Source organism: Drosophila takahashii, chromosome 3R (assembly GCF_030179915.1).
Source record: "Drosophila takahashii strain IR98-3 E-12201 chromosome 3R, DtakHiC1v2, whole genome shotgun sequence".
Taxonomy (NCBI): Eukaryota; Metazoa; Arthropoda; class Insecta; order Diptera; family Drosophilidae; genus Drosophila; species Drosophila takahashii.
This window is the reverse complement of record NC_091681.1, coordinates 17,424,408-17,447,118: the sequence shown is the minus strand read 5'-3', so window position 1 is coordinate 17,447,118 and position 22,711 is coordinate 17,424,408. Positions and strand designations below refer to the sequence as shown.

The 22,711-nt window shown below is 39.3% G+C and overlaps 7 protein-coding genes and 1 non-coding gene across 13 annotated transcripts; 4 read left to right on the top strand and 4 right to left on the bottom strand.

The window, feature by feature from the left end:
- Nucleotides 1-1,988: 1,988 nt before the first annotated feature.
- Nucleotides 1,989-7,403, bottom strand: Elp6 (Elongator complex protein 6). Of its 2 annotated transcripts, none has more exons than XM_017149650.3 (2): nucleotides 7,244-7,403; nucleotides 1,989-2,830 (listed from the first exon to the last, which is right to left on the bottom strand). In XM_017149650.3, the coding sequence occupies exon 2, from the start codon at nucleotides 2,806-2,808 to the stop codon at nucleotides 2,053-2,055; it is 756 nt and encodes a 251-aa protein (XP_017005139.2). In that variant the 5' UTR covers nucleotides 2,809-2,830; nucleotides 7,244-7,403; the 3' UTR covers nucleotides 1,989-2,052. The 2 variants fall into 2 exon arrangements, with proteins under 2 accessions (XP_017005139.2, XP_017005140.2); XM_017149651.3 differs by lacking the exon at nucleotides 7,244-7,403 and adding an exon at nucleotides 4,287-4,388.
- Nucleotides 3,382-3,455, bottom strand: TRNAI-AAU (transfer RNA isoleucine (anticodon AAU)). Its single transcript has one exon. It is a non-coding gene; the product is annotated as a tRNA-Ile (tRNA).
- Nucleotides 5,437-10,071, top strand: Dic1 (Dicarboxylate carrier 1). Of its 3 annotated transcripts, none has more exons than XM_017149648.3 (3): nucleotides 5,437-5,700; nucleotides 8,304-8,726; nucleotides 9,014-10,071. In XM_017149648.3, exons 2-3 carry the CDS (start codon nucleotides 8,326-8,328, stop codon nucleotides 9,456-9,458), a joined length of 846 nt encoding a protein of 281 aa, XP_017005137.2. In that variant the 5' UTR covers nucleotides 5,437-5,700; nucleotides 8,304-8,325; the 3' UTR covers nucleotides 9,459-10,071. The 3 variants fall into 3 exon arrangements, with proteins under 3 accessions (XP_017005137.2, XP_070072839.1, XP_017005138.2); XM_070216738.1 differs by lacking the exon at nucleotides 5,437-5,700 and adding an exon at nucleotides 7,622-7,767; XM_017149649.3 differs by lacking the exon at nucleotides 5,437-5,700 and adding an exon at nucleotides 7,970-8,244.
- A 547-nt stretch (nucleotides 10,072-10,618) lies between these two features.
- On the top strand, nucleotides 10,619-11,244 carry LOC108062741 (uncharacterized). Its single transcript, XM_017149522.2, has 2 exons — nucleotides 10,619-10,854; nucleotides 10,923-11,244. The coding sequence occupies exons 1-2, from the start codon at nucleotides 10,624-10,626 to the stop codon at nucleotides 11,229-11,231; spliced, it is 540 nt and encodes a 179-aa protein (XP_017005011.2). The 5' UTR covers nucleotides 10,619-10,623; the 3' UTR covers nucleotides 11,232-11,244.
- Nucleotides 11,245-12,025: 781 nt separating this feature from the next.
- On the top strand, nucleotides 12,026-12,718 carry CheA87a (Chemosensory protein A 87a). Its single transcript, XM_017149510.3, has 2 exons — nucleotides 12,026-12,256; nucleotides 12,325-12,718. Exons 1-2 carry the CDS (start codon nucleotides 12,026-12,028, stop codon nucleotides 12,637-12,639), a joined length of 546 nt encoding a protein of 181 aa, XP_017004999.2. The 3' UTR covers nucleotides 12,640-12,718.
- On the bottom strand, nucleotides 12,641-14,826 carry Lip3 (Lipase 3). The gene is made up of 3 exons (XM_017149509.3): nucleotides 14,743-14,826; nucleotides 13,785-14,504; nucleotides 12,641-13,072 (listed from the first exon to the last, which is right to left on the bottom strand). The coding sequence occupies exons 1-3, from the start codon at nucleotides 14,824-14,826 to the stop codon at nucleotides 12,692-12,694; spliced, it is 1,185 nt and encodes a 394-aa protein (XP_017004998.2). The 3' UTR covers nucleotides 12,641-12,691.
- Nucleotides 14,827-15,631: 805 nt separating this feature from the next.
- On the top strand, nucleotides 15,632-16,166 carry LOC108062830 (uncharacterized). The gene is made up of 2 exons (XM_017149670.3): nucleotides 15,632-15,797; nucleotides 15,886-16,166. Exons 1-2 carry the CDS (start codon nucleotides 15,703-15,705, stop codon nucleotides 16,106-16,108), a joined length of 318 nt encoding a protein of 105 aa, XP_017005159.2. The 5' UTR covers nucleotides 15,632-15,702; the 3' UTR covers nucleotides 16,109-16,166.
- LOC108062829 (uncharacterized) lies at nucleotides 16,136-22,279 on the bottom strand. Of its 3 annotated transcripts, none has more exons than XM_070217552.1 (9): nucleotides 22,214-22,279; nucleotides 21,474-21,579; nucleotides 20,496-20,881; nucleotides 19,965-20,411; nucleotides 19,527-19,655; nucleotides 17,613-17,940; nucleotides 17,433-17,524; nucleotides 17,245-17,374; nucleotides 16,136-17,080 (listed from the first exon to the last, which is right to left on the bottom strand). In XM_070217552.1, the coding sequence occupies exons 2-9, from the start codon at nucleotides 21,559-21,561 to the stop codon at nucleotides 16,962-16,964; spliced, it is 1,719 nt and encodes a 572-aa protein (XP_070073653.1). In that variant the 5' UTR covers nucleotides 21,562-21,579; nucleotides 22,214-22,279; the 3' UTR covers nucleotides 16,136-16,961. The 3 variants fall into 3 exon arrangements, with proteins under 3 accessions (XP_070073653.1, XP_017005157.2, XP_070073654.1); XM_017149668.2 differs by having other exon boundaries at nucleotides 19,965-20,378; XM_070217553.1 differs by lacking the exon at nucleotides 19,965-20,411.
- Nucleotides 22,280-22,711: the final 432 nt, after the last annotated feature.

Here is a 22,711-nt window from a genome sequence, read left to right as displayed (position 1 = left end):
GGTGTCTGTGTTCTTTTCGTTGGTCATTGTACTCGAATCGCTGGCCGCCCAATTTTTAAGCCTGGACCGCACAAATGCGACGTTATTATCATTGATGAAAGGACAGCGCGTCGAGCCGAATTTATGTTTATGACGCTCCTATGTGAATAAATTATGGCTTGTGCACCATTTTGGTTTTTTTCTTTCTGCTTTCTGGCTGCTGTCATCAAATCGTACATAAATATATATATAAGTACATACATATGTGCAGACTGCTGCATATTTGGGCAAAAATACTCATTTCCGGCCTTGCCCAGAAGTATGCAACAAAATCGTATATGGCGCTGTCATTAAAGGGGACAAGTTCGTAAAAGGGGCGTGTCCTAAGCACTCTCGATGTAACATCCTTTCGCATTTCATGAAAGAATACTCTTCCTTTGCCCCGTCATTACTTTCAGTTGCCTTTTCCCGCTTGTTGCTTTTGCTGTTCCGAAGGACAAACCGGCAATTGGATTTTCCCGGTCTTTCACCACTCACCCAGGCACTCTGAAAAAATATTTATGAAAAATGTATAGTTAATACTCAACATTAAATTGACCTTTTTCTAACTTAATAAACTGTAAAAACGTTTTAAAATCCATTTAAATTTATATTATAAATATATTCAACTAAAATCTACAATTATATCGGAAAATTTTCGATGTCTTTCAGTGTAGCTATTGCTAAGCTTCCGTCTCGAACGCGTTCGCTTCATTTTGCATTTTTGTATTTTGTGGAATTTTAAAGCACCTCCTGCGATTGGCTCCAATATCCTGGCGCTCCGCAACGCGATAACTTTCAATAAGGGACATTTAGCGCTCGGGTGCACAAAAAGCATTTGCGTAATTAATTAAGTCATCTGCTGGGTTTGTTTAGGGGCCATATCGTGAAGATTGTGTGCCACCGCCAAATGCAATTCCCCATTTACGCCTGGCTTGGCGCGTCGACAATTTGCGATGTGAATGCCAAATGAGCGAATACAAATTTGTGGCCCCGGCACAGGCAGTAAACACTTGCCAAAAGTGTTTAAAGAAGTACCACAAAAAATTACAGGCATTTAAATAGAATCCCCATTAATCAAGGACAAGACATTAACTCATCATCTTGTGTACCATAAAATATCAAATTTCCTTTGGGGCACTTCCATCAAAGTGTGTCATAAAGTGTGTGGGGTTGGGGTTTAGGAAAATTTCTAGTAATTAACAAACTGAAAAGCCATTATATCCGGCGGTAAAACTCAATCCCATTCGAGGACAACAAAGATATAAATAAATCTTCCTTGGACTGGACCCCAAAAAGTCTCTGCAACCGAAGCACATTTTTGGCAGCGACTCAGTCGTAGTTAATCAACTTCTTTTGCTGTATGGCTTGGAAAATTCAATTGCCTGCTTTTATTGTCGGCGACGTCATTTAGCGTTTATGTGGGCCTACGAAACCAAACTTTTCTGGCGCTGTCTTGGGTTACCGCCTTGGCTCCTTATTGATCGTGACTAGACATAAATTCATCAATATTTCGCCTCGAAGGTTGACGTCAACAGATGCTACCAGATAAAAGACGGACAAAGGCAATTAGATTGAACGGCGCATTGACCAGAGGATGACTAGTTGGCATGTGGTTCAGTCTGTTAAATACACAAAATGTAATTTAAAGTTAAAGAGTTATTTTAAATATAATAACATTTAAACCATCTTTAGCGAAAATAGCCAAAAATATTAATAAAATAATAATATTTATCCCTCTATCAGAAGTTATGGAATCCCTACATATCTTACTAAGGAGAAGAGAGAAACAAAAGTGTAATACAATTTGAAAATATTTTACTAATAAGTATAATTTTTTAAAAACTTCTTAATACATTTTTAGCTTTTTGTGTTAAAATTTTACAAAATGTGACTTAAGTCCGAACAAGATTTCTTAGTGTAACTGACGCCGTTAAATTCCGCCGCAAAAAGAAACCTTTGACTGGCAATTCTCAGAATATACAAAAAATGGCTTTATTAAAATTCATACAATTATTTGTGCGCGAGCCGCCTCTAGACCTTCACCCCGATTTCGCCCGGTGTAAAGATTTTGACGTTGCGATCGTTGACCTTGTAGAGCACCTCCTTGCGCGTCTCCTCGCAGGCGTAGTTGCCTTCGTCTAGAACGCGTTCGATGAGCAGCTTGCCGTCCACCTCCCGGAACACACCGCTCTTCAGGCGCAACACCTGGATGCGCACCTGTCCCAGCTTGGCCACATTGTTGTCCGTCAGCTGGTAGATATCGCTGTTGCTGAGCTTGGTGATCACCGTGAGATTGTCGCGCTCCTTGGCGAGGGCAGCCAGGTCCTGGCAAAACTGCTGAACCTGCAGCTTGCTGGCGCCCAAATTGAACAAAATGGACAGATTGTCAATCAGAACCGTGTAGGAGTTGCGACTGGCATAGTTGCTCTCCACCTGGGAGCGAATGTCCTCCACCAGCTGATCGGTTAACGTCTGACCCTCGGAATTTCGTAGCCACTTGGAGGCCAATCCCTCGCCGGCCATGTCGCTCAGCACATCGATGACCCCCAGGGTTTTCCCCTGGAAAATATTCGTATTGTAGCCCAACCTCATGCCAGCATTGAAGTAGTGCTGATAGTGGTGCTGCAGGCAGACGAGCAGGGTCCCGGCGTTCGATATGCGTAACCTCTGACCCAAAATGCAGCTGATAAGGAAGCTGCCATCCACATTGGACTCCTCGCTAATGTGCACGAATCCGGGCAATTTCTGCTCATTGAGTCCACAGGCTAGCAGCACTGAGGTGGCCATTGTTTCTACTACGCGTGCGGATCTGAAAGGGCATAAAAAAGCAGACATTAGTCAATTTGTAAATGTCATCTGCGGAGTTCAATTAATTAAGTGCGCAGTATTTAGTTCTTTTTTTTCGGGACGGGTCACGTGGCGACGAAGCCGATGAGGTTAAAAGCACTTGAGCGGGGCCAACAACTTGAAATTTATTGGCCAAAATGGGTGAGGGAAAATGAATAAGAAGGGAATTTCCATCTTGTCACTTCATCATTGCTGTCAGCGGCACACGTGGCCACCATTCAAGAAATTGTACTTAATATACAGCAGTGAAAGTAAATAATGGTATAATAAATTATTAAACATTAATATAAAGGAGTTATGGGACAGGGTACACTTCTTAATATGTTATAGAAAAGTATATTACCTAAAATAGTTTTTTAATATTTGTAACCATATTATAAAGGCAAGCTGTAAAACTTTTGTAAGTCCCTATTAAACTTACAAAATTATTATAATAAATCTACCTGTTTGATTTTTTCAAACACTTGCCTTATTATATTAATCATACCTGCAAAATAAAAAAAAAAATTGTTGTGGCCCATGAGGGGATCGAACCCGCGACCTTCGCGTTATTAGCACGACGCTCTAACCAACTGAGCTAATGGGCCGTTGTGTGAGGCGTGAACAAAAACCCACTTGAGGCACGAAGCTCTTGGGATTCCCCTACGCCAAGGAAAAAGCTTTCCGGCGAAGCTTTCGTAGGTTATTTTTAAAAACACATTTGATGTTATTTTCCATTGTATTTAATCAAAATTTAACACTAGGGATAAAGTTGCTAAAATAACTGGGAGATACAAAAAGTGTTAATGGTGGGACATGCAACAGAAACGTGCAGAAAATATTTAGACAAGATTTAAGCATGATGTTAATAATAGTTGGAGAAAATATTTGCCCATTCATTCTCCTTATGGGTTCTTATCACGACATTATCCCCGCCAGAGATTACAGGCTAGGTAACAAATTTTAAGCTTGAAAGCGTTAACTAATCGCAGTGCAGGCAAACAAATACATTCTAATTAAACCTTGGCTTGCACTTTGAGTGCAGTATTTAAACTATTTGAAAGAAATCGAGCTTTGTTTGTAATGCCACTATTTAATTAGGCATAAAATGAAAATGTTTTGACAATTAGCTGAATGAGAGTCCCATGATTAATGTGTTTTGGCGGGCACACGCCCGGATTTTCTTGAAATTACATAAATGTTTGCGGGGTGAACAATTTTTGAGTCATTTCCACATGGCATTTTCATGATCATACCCATAATGAGCGAATGGAAAATGAGATAGTGAATGGGTGTACCAGGTATTACAAAAGCTCACAATTACACTGTAATCCCCATGTATTATGGGTTCTTATGTGAAACGATACCATCATCATAACACACACACACTCCCAAAAAGCCATTGGAGAGCCATTGCGTTGTCAATAAAAAGCTCTCACCAGTTGTGTTTGATGTTGACTCTGCTCTCGACTCGATCAGTGTGCCGCTTTCTCCCGCTCTCCCACTCTCTCGCAGTGTCGCCCTGCTGACCGCCAACCACCGACTAACTGACTAACACAAGTCGATCCCGCTCCGGCATCGAACTTGAATCCCCGGATCCCGGCGATGGTAATGGTGACATACCCAGTACCAGAACACTTCCGACATGGCCGCCTTGACCGCGCGATAAAGCAGACCTGAGTCAAATCCAGAGCGCATGGGGACACTCGAAACAAAAGTTTTACATAATCAAGTGATAAATGTTTAAAAAAAGAAATTCAATTATAAAACCCCCCTAAATTATGACTCATAAAACGACTTTCTAAAAGTAATACAATTTGTTTTTTAAATTAAATAGTTAAGGTAGTTTTAGACACAAATAAGAAAAATAATTTAAAAAAATTTTTTTTAAATAAGACATTTTAAGTCTTAGTTAAAATTAATTGCATCCTTTTTGGCGCCCAATAGTCGTCCCTAGACCCAAGACATCTATCATCAAATTGAAAATTGTAACCTTAAATTTTAAAAAGAGCGAATATTCTCTTCAATCAAGTATTTAATTAAAATATATGTGTTCAACCACACTGTGTAATTATACAGGATATAAGGCTGTCGTAGTTTAGTAATTTATATGAACGTGCAACTAACGTAGTAATATTAAGGTCGGCTACTTAACAATTCATTTTTATATTTGACAACCATTTATATAGCTTATAATTATATGATGTACCTATAATTATTTTCTTAGCACGTGTAAATTCTGGATTTATGATGGCAAAATCTATACATGAAGAAATATAATCAAATCAGAATATAGATTTAAAGCAGCGGTCGGCACACACATACATTGACATTGTTTTATATTTGTGTGAGTAATTTGCACTGGGCAGCTCATCGATGTGTGTGTGCAGACCGCTGATCTACGTTATACGCGTGCGAGCAGCGCGCCGGCAGAACAAAACCCTATGCTCACTTAATAGGGCGTTGCCGACCGCTGATTTAAAGTACAGAAATTGTTAATGAATTTCTAAGGTAAGTTTTGACTCTCCGTTTCTTCGAGTGTGGGGTCGAATGCCGGCTGTTATGTGGGATCTGGCGCGCTGTTGGCGGCGGCGATCAGTCCGCTTTCGGTGCTCAAGCGTTGCGTTTCGTTTGCCTCCAGCAGCAGCTAAAAAACCCCCTGACCAACCCCATTTCCCAAACCCCAGACCAGTTTGTGTGGACAGCGATGACGTACTGAGGTCTCTCTCTCTGGTTCTCTATCGCGCTCTCCTGGTGTGCCGAAAAAATTATAAACTTATTAAATAGTTTTCTTCGCGGAAAGCAGACAACCAACAACACCAGGAAAAACAGAGGCAGCGTTTCTTGTTCAAGGTAAATACGCCATCAGCTGTGGCTGCTTTTCCCCACCCAGCAGTCTTATATTTTTTTGTTTCATTAGCACTTTAGCAATTGCAATTGCAATTTGCAGTGTCAGTTTATTATTCAATTTGCAAGGCAAACATGCGGCTTCAAAATGGGCAAACACCCATGGAGATAGTGTTTCAGACGGATTACTGAACTATCACGCGATCTTTCGTGCCAGGAAAGGTTACACATAGAATGATCGGAATAGTCTTCCCAAAATCAGCTGTTCTTAAGTAGTAAAATCCCTTATCAACTTGACTTTTTTGGGGGCTCGATTAAGAGCGAAAACAACTTTTAGTATGCCAGCCGATCATGTGATATTCGTTATTAATTCGACTTTGACCAGTGCCACTCACATTTATATTCAGATAAAATTCAGCCAAAAAACAACGAGAATAAAACAAAACAAGAAGAGAATTGGTTTTTTTCTGCATATAATTTATGAAGCAATCGACGCACGTGGATGCTTTCAAACAAAAATAGTAATTGAATAAATAAATAAAAGCTGGCGAGCAGGAAAGAAAACAGAATTTAACACATGCTGCCAATAATGTTGTGTACCGGGATTTCGGGCGATGGTAAACATGTTATCTATCTATAAACACGACCCGGTAACGGGCTCCAATCGAAGGTTGATAAGGCAGGGACATCAAACAGCCCTATAAAAATTGTTACTTTACCCCCGGGTCTCGAGTTTACAAATGGCAATTGGCCGATAGAGACTTAAGTTAAAAACAAGTCAGCAGAGCAATTTTATTATAAGTTAATCTAACAAATCTAACAAAATATGGAATTATAAAGTGTTTATCATTAATTGGTTATTGAACAGATTGATTTGTTTAAGGAGAAAATTATCAACTATTATTTAAGAGAATATTGAGACTGACTTGGACTCCTTTAGATTTATCTGATCCAAATTCTTTTCTCTAAGGTTCCCATCAAAGACCGTGCAAAATTGGAAAACATAGGCTAGTCGATTTAAAGTACAATAGCGTATATATTAAATTGTGTTTATTTTATAAAACTGGAAAATAATAAAAATCTAAAGTTTATATCATGGAAACGATGTGCCTTATAAAACCAATTTTTAATAACCGCCAGAGTATATAAAAATACACTTTCAGTTAAATAGTTTTCACTTAAAACACAAAAATTAAAAAAAAAAAAAACGGGTTTTAAAACGTTAGGGCAAATCTCTTGAACTTTGTAATATGCTCACTTTTCGAAAAAGAGTATAGACAACAGATAGCCAAACTTGGGTAGCTCTTCTTCTCCAATTGTTTTTCCCATTTTGTTGGCCTGAATACCTTGATTATTATCTCACTCCAAATATAAATTGAGGACCGATCTGCTAGCAATTATCGCCAAATAGGCAAAGCAAAATGTAAACAACACTCGAGACGCTTTAAAACAAATTAAATTGGCAAATTCGCAGACTGAAAGATGCTGACCGGCAATGGCGACTTGTTGCGCAAGTTTGTGGGCCCCCAATTGTTGGCCTATTACTTACCCGTGAATATGATGGGCTGGTGTACTTCGAGAACTCTTCACAGACGGCAAGGGATTCACTTTATCGTTTTAGTTTATGGAACAAATATACAATTTTGACATGAAAAACATGTTGTAGGTGCTGGTATGACCGTATTTCGAATCGATCAGCTGTTTCGCAGGGGTGGATACTCAAATAACGGTGCTGTTAAGCGCGTCATGAGCGCTGTTAACGATTAACAGAATGTAAATAGTGGCGCAAGTAAAATTCATAAATATATCCATAGGTCTTTTTTTAGGGGGTGTAATATTTTTCAGATTATAATTCGAGATAAGATGATTTCTATGTAGGATGCACATAAACTTGATGTCATAAAGTGACAGGCCTATAAATCAAGTTACTTATGCTTTTATTGCTCTCACCAAAATTATTATATGCCATTTTTTAAATTGTAATCGTACCTTTTTAATGTTTTTACGTAAATTTTAAATTATTAGAGTATAATGATTTTAACTGGTAACTTGTTTAAACTACTTTTGATACAAGTAAGTTCATTAATAACACCCAACACCATCACATAAAATTAAATAACAAATTAATTTAATACATTCCAATTTTATGCGGACCTATTTAAAAATGTTTGCGTAGAAGTTTTTGAAATTAATGTCATTAATATAGGGAATTCAAAGCGGTTCTAAAATATATATTAAAAAGTCCCAGTTGCCAACTTCAAGAAAATAATGATTAGTAACAGATAATAATGTCATAATCTAAATAATTCTTGCCCCCCGTCACCCTAAGATAATTTATTTCGGCTACGCCCAAGATAACAGCTACCGCTTTTCATCCGCCGAAAGCTATTAAGCTGAGCTTTCGCGCAACCGCCCAGCTGTTTTCTTACTGGGTCCTTAAATTCCGTCAGTTCCTTAAAGGCCCACCGGCATGACATAACGCAACCGACCCACTGAAAATGCCGCCCATCGAAAGATATTCTATTTAGCCGCCGTTCCACCTTTTTATAGGTACAAGAATCTTCCCCCATTAAGCATTTAATTAATTGATTATTTCTTTAAACTTTCAGCTAAGGATTTTATAGTTGCGAGATGGCCAAACAGGAGAGAAAAGCGAGATGGTACTTCGGCGGATTGGCGAGCGTGGGAGCCGCTATGGTGACCCATCCACTCGACCTCATCAAGGTCACCCTGCAGACGCAACAGGGTCACCTGTCGGTGGCCCAATTGATCCCGAAACTTGCCCGCGAACAGGGGATACTGGTCTTCTACAACGGCCTCTCCGCCTCAATGCTACGGCAAATGACCTATTCAACGGCCCGCTTTGGGGTCTACGAGGCCGGAAAGGATTACGTCAGGACGGACACCTTCACCGGAAAAGTGGCACTCGCCGGACTCTCTGGCCTCGTGGGCGGAATCGTGGGAACTCCCGCGGACATGGTCAATGTACGCATGCAGAACGATGTAAAGCTGCCCCCGGAACAACGTCGCAAGTAGGTGTTCAAAACAGTAACGATTTTAAAGAGATATAGGAAACCTCGTCATTAGTTAAATTTAAAACATTTAAATCTCTATAAAGCAATGCTACTAACCTTACAATATCCTTAGGGCCGTTTTCTCGTCCGCCTGGTTAATTTAAAGTGGTGTTAAATCTCTGATTTGCCATACGATTTCAAGGTTTTATCCCTACTTTAAGTATTACAAACGGACGAGAAAACGGCCCTTAGTATATAGAATGGAAATAGCTAACCTAATAACTTTCTCATTCCTTAAATTCCAGCTATAAGAACGCCTTCGATGGACTGTTCAAGGTGTACCGACAAGAGGGATTCGCACGGCTCTTCTCCGGAGCCACCACAGCGACTGCCCGTGGCATCCTGATGACCATCGGCCAGATTGCCTTTTACGACCAGACAAAGATCTATCTGCTGGCCACGCCCTATTTCCACGACAACCTGATCACCCACTTCACCGCCTCCCTGGTGGCCGGAACGATAGCCACCACTCTGACCCAGCCGCTGGATGTGCTGAAAACGCGATCGATGAACGCGAAACCCGGAGAGTACGCCGGACTTTGGGATGTCGTTAAGCACACGGCCAAATTGGGACCCCTTGGGTTCTTCAAGGGCTACGTACCGGCCTTTGTGCGCCTGGGTCCCCACACGATCATCACCTTCGTGTTCCTGGAGCAACTGCGTCTCAACTTTGGCACCGCACCGAGCTAGCCGGGATCGGAATACCGGGATCGATTCCATAAATAGGCAATAACTCTCCCATAGCTGGCTGGCAGATTCCCTTGAGCAATGCTAACATTCCAGCTGCAATTCGTTCACTACAGTATCGAACATAACTTAGCTATAGCCAATACCAATTGTTAACAAAGATGCTTTTATGCTAGCAATATATGTGTTATTAAGCGTTTCATGCCTGCTTTATAGTCTACAGTAAGGAGTAACAATTGTAGCTAATCGAAGGTCACGATTCTACGTAAACTAAAATGTGGAGAATGAAATAGGAGATTTCAAGTAAATAAAACTTATAATTTTTTTAAAACTATATATCCAAGATTTTTTGTATTTATTTGTTGATTATTGATTGCTAGCATGAATAAGTTTAAAGTTTAAATATAATTATCAATTCAGTAAGACAGCAATAGATTTCCAGGACATTCAGTTTTATTAAATGTGGGCATGAAAAGTTTAAGTTAAGCTCGATTCGTACTTCTTTATCATTGCCGTGCTGTTAGCAAATAAATGTAATTCGTTATCAATGGCTGCTTATTGTTGCTTTATGTGTTAAGACTGCCATGCATTATATAAATAAAACAAGAACGCAAATGATATCAATTTTACCATACCTGGGGACACCCTGAACAAGTTCGTGTTCGTGATAAGCTGAGATCTGTATAAACCCTCGACAGCAGATGATCGAAAATCAGTCATCCTGTCAAATGAGTTCCTCTTCAAGATCGGCTCAGCATTTAATGGGGCTGGTGATCGTTCAAATATTTGGTGCAGTAGGAAAACCAAAGCTCTTTAAGAGGTAAAAGTGAATTGTGATATTGACGACCATCGTAGAAAGGTAGAGTATTGAATATTTTATAAGCTTATATAAATTAATCGGACTTCATAGTCATTGCCGTGCTATTAGCAATTAAATAAATTGTATAGTCAATGTACAATTTATGTGCTAAAACTGCCGTGTTATAAATACATTAACTTAATGCAAACGGAATTTAGTTAAATATCTAACACATTATATCTGGGGATATTATTTGGAATACCTTTGTTTCCGGTACAACCTGTAATTTGGTATACCGGTGGTACCCTACTCACAGTCTTATAAACCCTGGACAGCATTTGATCAATCATCAGTCGTCCAACTGTCGAAATGGGCTCATCTTCTCGTTCAGCTCAGCAACTGGTGTTGCTGGGAATCATCCTCCTGGCCACCAACCCATTCGGGGTCCAAGCAAGGACACTTAAGATCCACAAGTTGGAGAAATTGTCCCAGGATGAAGAGTACGTGCACAGCCACCTGCGCTTTGCCGAGTTTGAGGAAAATGTATTGAAAGTCAGCGGAGAACTCAATCTGCATCATCACCTTGACAACGATTGGGTGGTAAGAAATGGTTATAATAATATAGATAAGAAATAACTTCAAGTAGTTCTAATTTTTTCCCTCAACAGATTGAATTTAAGGTTTCACAAGAAAAAGATGGAAATTATGAGAGGCTATTTTTGCTAGAAACAAAAGTTTGCGACTTTATGGAGAGCTACTACAAGGATTTCTTCTATGAACGAATCAAGGACTACTCAAACGCCCCGCATCCTGGCAACTGTCCTTTGCCAAAGGAACATTACCGTCTGGAGGACTATCCGCTGGACGTCCATGTGCTAAAGAAACTAATGACTCCTGGGCAATATCGTATAAAATATAAACTTAAAAACGATGACAAAGTCATACTGTCCTACATGGCTGAAGTGGAAGTAGACTAGAAAACCCAGCCATTTTGCTGTTCATGTTCAGTTTATTGCAAAATAAATAAACCTATTTGGAGGTGTATGAATGAATGCAGAAATTTTTTAAATTAAATGCGAAAAAATTAGTATACAGAAAGCTGAGATCTGTATAAACCCTCGACAGCATCTGTATAAAGTTAAGAATTAAACTAAGACCTTGTAGTATTTACTACGGTCTTGGGGCTACCATATTTTTTCTCTGAATGTTCGGCTATAAGAAAGCAAACGACATTAAACATCTTAACTAAATTTATTTTCCTAAACAATTGAAAAGTTACCATTCTGCTAAAAAAAATACCTATGCATAATGGGTCCTTTGATATTTGATAATACAAATGTGTAGCCTTAATTAGGTTGAAGTATTATTATTATAAAATTTACAAGAGTTTATAAAAAGTTTAATATTTTTTAAGGCTGTTATAGAAAGGTAGAGTATTAAATATTTTACAGATTTATGAGCTCGACAATGACAATGAAGTTCAGATCTGATTTCATAGTCATTGACGTGTTTTAAGCAATTAAATAAATTGATTAATAAATGACCGATCTCTTTGTTATTGCTTTATGAGTTAAAACTGCCGTGTAAAAAATTAATAAAACAAACCGAAACAGAATTCAATTCAACTCGATATCAATTACACCACATCTGGGAATTTGGAATACTTTTGTTTCCGGTACAAGGTGTAATTTGGTATACCGGTGGTTCCCTATTCACAGCCTTATAAACCCTGGACAGCATTTGATTAAGCATCAGTCATCCAACTGTCGAAATGGGCTCTTCTTCTGGTTCAGCTCAGCAACTGGTATTGCTGGGCATCATTCTCCTGGCCACCAATCCATTCGGGGTCCAAGCAAGAACACTTAGGATCTCCAAGTTGGAGAAACTGACCCAGGAAGAAGAATTTCTGCACAGCCGCCTGCGCATTGCAGAGTTTGAGGAAAATGTGTTGAAAGTAAGCGGAGAACTAAATCTGCATCATCGCCTCGGAAAGGATTGGATGGTAAGGAATAGTTAAGAAGAACTGGTTTAAAATCTATAAATGTCACATTTTATACTTTCCCTAAACAGATAGAATTTAAGGTTTCACGATCTACGGATGGCGATGAAAGTTATGAGAGGATACTGTTGATCGAAGTAAACCTTTGTGACTTTATGAATACCTACTACAAGGACTTCTTCTACGAACGGATCAAGGACTATTCTAATGCCCCGCGACCTGGCACCTGTCCTCTGCCCAAGGAACATTACCGTCTGCAAGACTATCCACTGGATGTCCGTGTGCTAAAAAAACTAATGACTCCCGGCAACTATCGTATAAAGTATAAACTTAAAAACGACGATTCCGTCATATTAGCCTATAGAGCCGAAGTGGAAATAGAGTAGTGAATCCAGGAATTTTGCTGTACATGTTCAATTTATTGCCGTATTAATAAACCTATTCGTAGGACCGCATCTGCTTCAAGACCTCGTCGTAGACATATTTCCTGGCCTCAGTGCCCCAAATGAAATCCAGATGAGCCCACTTCTCGAAGGGCACCAGATAATCGAGAGCCATGTTGGGTAGTTCGTCCCTCAACTTGCGGACATCGCTGACGTCGCACATCCAGTCATTGGCACCGTAGTACAGTAGAACCGGGGCCTTGGCGTTCTTTAGCTTGTATTCCGGGGGGAAGTAGCTGCCGTACTCATAGGGATTGCGAAGAGCGGTGTAGTCGAATTTACGGAACTTGCCGGAGTTGTATTCCTGGCAGAAGTGCAGGTTCTGGTTAACAGAGGCGCCAGCTGGCGAGGTGGCCTTAATATGCTCCAAAAGGGCCTGAATAATTACAGAAAATTTAAAATAAAATATATAATATATTAAATATACAGGGGTGGTTAAAAGTATTTTCACAAATGTTAATGTTAACTGTACTTATATTTTGAACTTATAATATAAACTTTTGGCACCTATAGAAAGAGCACTTCAATTCCGTTTAAATGACAAAGTGAAAAAGTGAGCAAATTTTGCGAAAGTTGAATTTTCAACTTTTTTCCTGGGGCCTAAATCAAAAATGTTTTGATGCAAAGTTGTCCCCAATCAAAATTAATAATAACTGCAAAAAAAATTTCCAAAATATTTTTCCTTGTATTTTTTATGATTTTTTGAATGGAGACATCTTCTCAGTGAAGAAAAAGCGGCTAAAATAGCTATTTTCAAAAAATCATAAAAACTACAAGGAAAAATATTTTAACATTTTTTTTTCAGTTATTATTAATTTTGATTGGGGAACAACTTTTCATCAAAACATTTTTCTTTTAAGCCCCAGGGAAAAAGTTGAAAATTTGACTTTCAAAAAAATTTGTCTAATTTGCTCACTGTTCAAAGGGTGCTTAATGGGCTAAGAAAATTGTTGTGTCATTTAAACGGAATTGAAGTGCTCTTTCCATAGGGGCCAAAATATTTACATTATAAGTTCAAAATATGAGTACAGTTAACTTTCAAAGTTGTGAAAACACTTTTGACTAGGGTTGTATATAATAATACTCACATAGTCCAGCTGCTCGGAATCGTAGCCTCCAATGAGGAAGATCTCGTTGGCGCACATATCGGCATAGGGCGACGTGGCCTGGCACATCTCGATGCCCATGTCCTGCTTGAACTTGCTGCTGGGCATGAACTCCATGGATCCGCACAGCTCCACAATGGCATTGGGCTGGCCGAGAATGGGGGCGAAGGCACGGGTCATGGGGCTCTTCATGTTGCCCATGAAGGCGGCGGGTCCCAGCAGATGGGCCGACTTGATCTTGTCATTGTACTCGGGTCTCTCGGACACCATCACCAGGTAGACCGTGGTGCCCTGCGAGTGTCCCACATACTGCACCTGCTGCTGACCGGTCTTGGCCAGGACATAATCAATCATGGCCGGAACATCGTATATGCCGATCTCATTCCAACTGAAGTTCCAGAAGAGCTGCCAGTAGGTGGGCCAGTACTTGTGCGCCTTGGAGTAGGTGTTGCCACGGGCATTGCCCATCCACACATCATAGCCGGCATCCGCTAACATGTAAGCCAGGGATCGCTCCGGACCCATGAGCACCCAGTCAGAGGAGGAGCTGAGCATGCCGTGCATGAGAAAGGCCACCGGACGATCGGGAGTGTCGCCTGTTTTGGGGGAATAGGGGATGCGGTGCATGGTCAGGATGTAGCTGTCACTGGTGGTCACCACGTGACGCTCCATCGGATAGCCATCGTCCTCAATGCGCTCGCCCTAGGGAAATAAAAATAATAGTATACTATTAATATATTAATTCTCTATTTTGCGACATAAATTGAATAAAATAATATATATTCTAGATTCCAATTAAAAATGTTTAGTACAATATCCATATCAAGAATGTGATTCTGATTTTTAATTTCGTTTAATTATAATTTCTTTTGATGTAAAATAATAAGTGGCTAGTAATATTTTCATTAATAGTTTAAATACTTTTACTTATAATACTTACGCAATCGGAAATAGGCCGAGTACCGGCCAATGCCAGGCCTAAACCGACAAGCAAAATGGTTACTTTTAACGTTCCTTCTTTCATAGCTCTACTATGTTCCCAGTGGTTCGGGATCCCAGCTTTTATAGCCTTTTGAATACTATCTATCTTTTGATAGCCCGCAATCAGATTTATTGGCGTTTTTCGACCCCCACGAAATCAGTGAAATATATAAGACAGATAGATACAGCTGGCCTAATCAGCTTCTTGTTCTGATTGAAATCGCGGTACCTTAATTTACAATCTAAGAAGTCCCAAACCCCCCAACGAAACTGCTGATTTTGTTATCATTTTCCAATTATTTTGGTACCCACTAATCAAATAAAGTTTGAAGGCGTATTGCTCTTATATTATCCTGATATAAAGAGATTTATTTAATTACAATTTAACAAATTTTAAAAGACAAGAAAACTATATTATCCGTTGTTTCTAAACATTATCTGAACTTAAGGTAAATAAATATTTAACATATTATTAATATGACGGTATCCTCAAGTTCACTCTGTTTAATAAGCCATATCATTCTTACAAATATTTTCAAATACGTAATTCGCAAGAGATAACTTTTAAAAATAGAAAGTGCGATTGCGAATGAAAACAATAAAATGGCTGAGCCCGCGACAGCAACATGTTGCTGGTGTCGCCGGCAACATGCAACACGCGTTTAGCAGCAACTATTTTCCAGTTAGCAGGTCAGCTCCGCTTTATAGTCGGGTCATCAAATCAGGACGAGTGTGATATCGATTTCTAGTGGCCACATATGATTGGTCTGCCGAGTGGTCTATAATACACGTATCTCTTTAACCGGCTGCCCCTGACGACGTGGCCACAACATTGACAAGTTCATACCGAACAGGATACTTATGACAGTTCAAGCCATAATTCAGCCTCGAGTGGAGTGAAGATCCAAGGATTTTGAAAATGAAGCACCAACAAGTGACGGTGGACTATTTTACCATGTTTAAGACATCCGGGATGTGCCTGCTTTTGGCCGTCTGTGGATTTGTACTTCTCAAGTAAGTGCATTCTATAGCCTTTAAAAAATCTTATAAAGAAGTCCTGATATAGTAAACAATAACAATCGAATCCCTTTATATATTTCAGAATGGTGCAGACTATTTTCTGGCTACCCGGACATCTGAAGAAGAACCAACAGCGCCTTGAAGAACTGGCCAAACTCTATGCCAAGGACATAGGCGACGATGAGAGGGCCGAAATAGAGAAACTCTTCAATAGCAATGAACCGATAACAGAAGAACGCATTAACCAGTTGCTCGACCGGCCAGAAACAGAGGCAGAGAAACCGGAGCCCAAGAAGGATCAATAGATTAAATAAATAGATTTTTCACATATTTTATATATATATATATATATATTTATGTATATTGAGTGTATAATCGATAATTTGTTGATACAGGTTCTAGTTCTTAATTGCATATCGTATATGTAACTCGCAACACAATCAATCGTTTAACCAATCCATCAATAATGCATGCAATGCTCAATTATTCGGGGGAGAACATATTATAGAGTAATAACTATTTACGACAGTCGCTCGTCTGTGGAGCGGTTATAACCATATTAGCTACTGATATAGGCGGACTCAGAGCCCTTTCCTGCTTCAATCGGTCGTCCGTGGCGGCCCATCGATTTTGCCAGCGACCTCAACCTCAATCAATCTCAATGTATCTAACTAACAAACTCATATCAAATATAAGCAAGTGTGCCAATTCGTATGCATACCGTGGACATATACATGTAGATAGTCTATTTTAATTTTAAAAGCTCAAAGGGGCGCAAGTCTCTCTCATCAGTTTTGTTTTGTTTTTTGGTTCGGTTACTTTGGTTTTTCATTTTGTTTTTTGATTTTCTTATCGTACCGTAAGTGTAAAAGGTTCGTTCTCTGCATCTGCATCCAAACTTCGCCTCCGTTTGACCAGAAAATATCACGAGAGTATTTTTTTTTGCTATATTACACGTAGGCTAATCCGTTAACCAAAGTGAAAAGGTGCCAATCGATCGGGTGAACTTAGGGCCGAGTTGAATCAAAGTTCCGAGAGAGCGCCTTCTTAGAGTAGCGCCGATCAGTGGATATATGCCATTTAGCTGATGCGGATTATGCGTGTTAACATATATTTATATAGGGATTTGTATTAATCTGATAGCCCGCCAATATATCTCTATTGGCTGGGTGTATGCATTGGAAGCCTATAAAACGGGTTGGCCAGATTAACCCGCGCCGCCGGCAGCAATTCCGGATGCTCGGTCAGAGTGTCCGACAATGCGCTGAGCAGCACTCCTGAAATTATAAAAATATTAAATTGAATTTATGGATAGTGATTTGTAAAAATCTTCATAAAAATAATTCATTAGAATTGTGCGATGTATCTTTTTCTTTGGTTATTTCATAGTTTCCCAAATCAAATCAACGATTTTTCTTAATAAATTTAATGGATTACTCACTTAAAACTTTCTTTTGCAAGTCAATGGGTATAACACCCATGTTACCCTCGCGCTCTAGAAATTCGGTGAGCTTCTGCAGCTCCATTTGGGCCTCATCAGATCCATGAGAAAGCGACTGGGCAAACATTACCTTTAAAATAAAATACCAATGATTAAAAACGTTAATGCTAAACATTTTTTTTAAATACCTTTGCCAGCTTGTAGAGAATCTCCTCCAGGGAGTATTCATTGTACAAGTACTCCACAATCTTAGCCCGACCCTCGTCATAGTCATTTAAATCTATGGATTAAGATAAAATTATATAATATTTAAATAGTGCATGTGGATATGAGTTCGGAATATATTAATGATGCTGCGTATTTCCCACCTTGCTGAGCTTCGCTGTCCAACACTTTGATTTTGTTCCAGAAGGTAAAACTATCGAAGTTCTTCGCGGGCTGGATTCCGGCTCCTCGGGCGATTCCTGATTCGAAACCGGATTCGTGCACTTCTGGAAATGGCTTTTCTGTGGTTGTGCTTGTTGTCGTTGTTGTAGTTGTGGATGTAATTGGGGGCGTGGTCATGGGAGGGCTGTGGCGCTTTAATTGATTCTGGCGAACCTCCTCGGGGAAAATTCGATTGGCGTAGGACCTCTGCAAGAACTCTATTCCCAGGCGAATGTCCTGCAGGAATTTCAGAGCGTTCTCCCGGGTAATCTGCAAAATAAAAGATTTTACCCTTGAATTATTTATTAGGCTTGAGAGCTTTATTATTTGGGCCGAAGATTATATACAACAGCAAACCTTTTTACAAATATCATCGTAGAAATAATACAAGTGCTGCTAAACTGAGCGATAAAATCGTTTCAAGCAAACCGGTTGTCTAAAAATAAAATATTGCTCATAGCATTTACGTCGAAGAGTAACAGTATTTCTAATCTTAAATGAAAACAAAAACACACTAAACTTAAGTACAAACAAACAAATTACAACAGCAAAGTAGATTATTACTAACCCTATAGAAAGTCAGAAATAAATGGAAATTCAAAACTTGAGATTTAGCGATTACACACTACGTAGCAATATTTTTAGTCATGAATGAAATTGTTTAAAATAAGGTTTGCCATATTTAATATACCACCTATTTATAGTATTCTTAAATATAAACAAAACCCATTACGCCAATACCGTAATATATTACTAATAGGAAAAATGTGTAAAAATAAATGGCATACAAAAATGAAGCAATAATACAAGTCAATTATGAAAGCGTTATTAAAAAAATGTTTTGTATACTAAACGATAAACAAAAAAAATTACGCCAAAATAATTCTATATTTCTAAACCCCTATATGTGAAAACTGAGAAATAGCGATGACCTGCACAATAATTATGCAATATTTGTAGTCATGAATGAAATTATTATGAACGCTATTTAATTTTAGTTATTAATAAAAGTAATTAACTTGTTTACTATATATGAGAATTACACAAAATTATTGCAATATTTCTAACTCTAATAAAGCTTGCTATATTTCTTGATAAGATAGCAAAATGAAAAACACATTGCTATCGCTGAATGTTTGGCCAGTCGAAATTTTGTAGCGAGCACAATATAAAAGCTTTTGCTTAGCCGTGAGAAATCAGTTCACCTTCGACAGTCAAACAGAGAAGTTCTCTGAATTTAAAACAAAAAACAAGTGATTAAAACAAATCGAAACAAAACAGCTAACTATGGAAGCTCCACAAAAAGAAAATCGCAAATTTGGAATGTTCCACTGTGGTCATCATAAGGACCCCCATGAACACCATGGACATCATGGACATCATGGAAATCACTGGGCTTTCGGACATCATTGGAATCAGCATGGACATCATGGACATCATGGACACCACCACCATCGTGGCCCACCATTTGGCAGCCACCATCACCACCACCATGGCCCGCCAAAATGTCATCAATATTTTGGACCTCCGCTCATAAAGACCCATGGATTCAGTCACTATTACTACGAGGCGATGAAAGACTAAATATAATTATGAAATTATACCCTGCAATCTGAACAGACGTCAACTACACCAAAGGCTTAAGACCGACCCCAACCAAATTAGTCATCTGATGTGATCTCTGCTTGAGAAGTTGTTCTTATAACAAGAAGTACTTTAAAATATTAAAAATGAAACAAAATTAAAATAAAAAATCCAGCCCAAAAATAAGTAAACTAAACTGTCTTATTATATTAAACGGTCAATTATATATGGTCTGAAAAGGGTTAAAAAGAACGTAATTATTTGCCACTTACCACCTCTCCCTCAACAAGTTCTTCCACAGCTTTTACCACAGCTGTCTCATCTCCAGTCCAAAAAATATACTGAGCCATGTCAAACGATGAGTACTGGCCATTTGGACTACGCAGCAAGTTCTTGGCGGTCTGGAAAAACAAATTATAAACAAAGCGTTTTATAACTTTTCAAAGCACTAAACTATAAAAGAAATGAGAGCTTTTTAAAGGAAATGGTGAGGAAATGTTAAAGTTTATATAGTTAGTTGGTTAAGATTTTTAAAAAACAATTTTTTTATTGCCAATAATAAAACCGATATTAATCTTTAATAAATCAATTTTGATTAGAAGTTTTCTAGAGTTTTGCCAATAAATTTTAGAGTTTTCTGGTCTTGATCATGGGGTAGCCAATATATTTTCCGAGTGTTGAATGATTTATCTGTGATTTGCTATAAGAACCTTGGCCGTGATCTTGGGCGTGCTGGACCTTCGCTCCGTGGTTCGGGCCACCACATCGAAGACAATGTCTCCGATGGTCTCCTTGTTCGATTCGTGGTGATTCGGCTTGGCTTTTGGCGGATTTAGGGCGTCCAGTTCGGTTTCGGCCACTTCGCCGATGGGATCCTCTGCCTCAACTGGTTCTCCGGCCACATCTTGAGCTGTTTTCTCTTCCGTTTCCGCTGCCTCTTTAACTTCCGCTTCGGCTGGTGGTTGGGAATCGGCTTCCGGTTCGGTTTCGGCTGGAGGAGGAGGCGGAGGAGGAGCTGCAGTCGTTGTCGTGGTGGTGGTGGTGGTGGATGTGGTTGTGGTCGTGGTTGTTGGTAGCACCTCTGGATTTTGGCCAAAAGCTAGACGAGCCGCCCCGTAAAAAGCCTGTTGATTTTTGGGTGGTTTCGTAGATATACACTTGGATTTGGCAAAAGAGGAGTTTGGAGTTTACCAAGCGGCCCAAAGGACGATTCTAGCGGGGATCGGGGTCTAGCTACTTACCTTGGCATGGGCCGTCGGCTCCACAACGGTTTTGATTTGGGTCTTTGGCTCCTCCAGCTGTGACCTTTCGCCCTCCTCCTTGGAAGTGGCCGTGGTTGTGGTCGCCGAGGTGCTGGTGGTTGTGGTGGTCGAAATTAGAGGCGTGGCCACCTCCAGCTGTCGCTCCAGATCGGGCATAATATTCGAATTGGGATTTGGACCAGGTTCGGGGACAGCAGCCACCTCCTCGACGCTCTCCTTGGTGGTTGTGGTGGTGCGGGCGGTGCTTCCGTCGTGCTGCCGCTTGGCCACCACCGCCCCCGGTTCATTTCGCAACTGGTCCAGCTCACTCACATCGTCCTCGATTTGGGGGAAGGCCGTGTCACCGCTGCTACGCTTGGAAGGATCTGATTTGGTAAATGGTAAGTTATCCACGCGATCGAATTAATATACTATAGTATCGGTATACCGATACAAAAAGCATTGAGGTATTGCCAAATCCCTGTATATTTACTATACATCAATAACAATAAATAATAATTGATTTCTTAATAAGGGGGATATACAAAAATTTAATTTAAAAGTAATGCTTTCTTTAAAAAGTATAAAAGCATAAAACACAACAAAAAATTTTTCGGTTTTTGTTCAGATTAGTGCGAATTCTCATAGATACTTTTTGCTGTTAGAATAATAAGGTCAAAAATAATTATAATGAAATAGTATTTTAATTTAATCATCTGATTCGATTTACCTGACTACTACAACTTACTATTACCACAATCTTTTTCAAGTTAATCGAAAAGTTTAAAATTACCTTTTCAAATTAAAATAAATAAATAATAAAATATTTTTTTTAACCGTTTAAGGAAAGAGGTACTTATAATAGTTATTATATATAGCTGCAAGGGTTTATAATCTTCGGCTTTCTGTGCTCAAATCTCTACCGGTTTGAATGCAAATTAGCAATTTAGAGGGAGAAAACTAAAGTGCGGTACTCACTGTAGATGTAGGGCAATAAAGCCGGATACGCCTGGGCCATGCAGATGCTGGCCAAAAGAAGGATGGCCAACAGATTCCTCGTCGCCATGTTGATTTGGCCCGAAAACTGAAAGTGACACAAGACGTAATTCATTTGATAAGCAGCCAAGATTCGATTACCCAAAAAGAAAACCCACGCACAAACACAAAGGAAACAGTAAAGGAAGCGCAAAAACAAGCACAAACAACACTAACACTCACACAGGGGAAAAGGGAGAGCGAGGGAGAAAGCACGCACATACATATGCAAATCACGCTAAAAATAACACAAGAAATCGATAAGAGAACAACAAAAGCAGTGGAAAATAATAAAAAACGCCAAGAAGCAGGCAACACAAAATCACATGCCCACTTTGAAGCGAATGCGAAAAACACACACCCACACACACAAGCACACGTACGAGAGCTCAAGTGTAAATTGAGTAAATTGGCCGCATGAGCGACTTATCGATGCATTCGGGGAGCACTTAGGCACGTTTGGGAATCCATCGAATTAAAGGGCCACCGGAGAATATCCCAATTATCTGCACTTGCCACTTCACACCCACACAATCACATAAAACAATGCAGTTTATCGAACTAATAAAAAAGAAAGCTAGAAAGAAAGTTCCCGAAAAACTGTGCTAACTTTTCTTATACTAAGTATTTAAACACGACACCAAAAATCGACAAAACTTCTGGCTGAGGAAATTCTGTTTTACCTCTTAGATTTCTGGTTATAAGAAAATGAAAACGCGTCTGCTGCGCTCGAGGAAAGAAAGTATTCTAAGCCGAACACCGTTAGAAAACGGAGACCACATAACCAAAAGCTCTCTCTCTATCTCTCTCCGGCATAATAAAAGCTCCCAAAGCTATTCTCAAAGAGAGAAAAAAGGACCCAAATGGCCGTTACCATCTTACAAATTTAAAAAACATTGATGCATTTACAGTTCCTTATTCGGAAATTAAAATAAAATTAAAAACACACACAGGAGATGGAGACTTATAAGATGCAAAGGCGAAGAATTTTTAGGGTCAAAAAGGCATTCTTCAAATTTTTCCCTCGAATATAATATACCCTTTTTCTCTACGAGCAATTGGATAAATATTTGATAACTTTGTCAGCAAGTAAATACTATTTATTTTAAAAAACTTTGTTGATAATTATCAGTGAGCAATAATAAATGTAATTTTTGGGGACGCCCGAAAAGTATTACTCA

Excerpts from the sequence above, each read along its gene's own strand:
- Dic1 (XM_017149648.3), top strand. The coding sequence starts at position 8,326 with ATGGCCAAACAGGAGAGAAAAGCGAGATGGTACTTCGGCGGATTGGCG. Across the intron at positions 8,727-9,013 it reads CCCCCGGAACAACGTCGCAA|CTATAAGAACGCCTTCGATG; the intron begins GTAGGTGTTCAA and ends CTTAAATTCCAG.
- LOC108062830 (XM_017149670.3), top strand. The coding sequence starts at position 15,703 with ATGAAGCACCAACAAGTGACGGTGGACTATTTTACCATGTTTAAGACA. Across the intron at positions 15,798-15,885 it reads TGTGGATTTGTACTTCTCAA|AATGGTGCAGACTATTTTCT; the intron begins GTAAGTGCATTC and ends TATATATTTCAG.
- CheA87a (XM_017149510.3), top strand. The coding sequence starts at position 12,026 with ATGGGCTCTTCTTCTGGTTCAGCTCAGCAACTGGTATTGCTGGGCATC. Across the intron at positions 12,257-12,324 it reads GCCTCGGAAAGGATTGGATG|ATAGAATTTAAGGTTTCACG; the intron begins GTAAGGAATAGT and ends TTCCCTAAACAG.
- Elp6 (XM_017149650.3), bottom strand. The coding sequence starts at position 2,808 with ATGGCCACCTCAGTGCTGCTAGCCTGTGGACTCAATGAGCAGAAATTG.
- LOC108062829 (XM_070217552.1), bottom strand. The coding sequence starts at position 21,561 with ATGGCGACGAGGAATCTGTTGGCCATCCTTCTTTTGGCCAGCATCTGC. Across the intron at positions 17,525-17,612 it reads GGACAGCGAAGCTCAGCAAG|ATTTAAATGACTATGACGAG; the intron begins GTGGGAAATACG and ends CTTAATCCATAG. Across the intron at positions 17,375-17,432 it reads TTCTCTACAAGCTGGCAAAG|GTAATGTTTGCCCAGTCGCT; the intron begins GTATTTAAAAAA and ends TTTATTTTAAAG.
- Lip3 (XM_017149509.3), bottom strand. The coding sequence starts at position 14,826 with ATGAAAGAAGGAACGTTAAAAGTAACCATTTTGCTTGTCGGTTTAGGC. Across the intron at positions 14,505-14,742 it reads CTCGGCCTATTTCCGATTGC|GGCGAGCGCATTGAGGACGA; the intron begins GTAAGTATTATA and ends TTATTTCCCTAG. Across the intron at positions 13,073-13,784 it reads ATTCCGAGCAGCTGGACTAT|GCCCTTTTGGAGCATATTAA; the intron begins GTGAGTATTATT and ends GTAATTATTCAG.
- LOC108062741 (XM_017149522.2), top strand. The coding sequence starts at position 10,624 with ATGGGCTCATCTTCTCGTTCAGCTCAGCAACTGGTGTTGCTGGGAATC. Across the intron at positions 10,855-10,922 it reads ACCTTGACAACGATTGGGTG|ATTGAATTTAAGGTTTCACA; the intron begins GTAAGAAATGGT and ends TTCCCTCAACAG.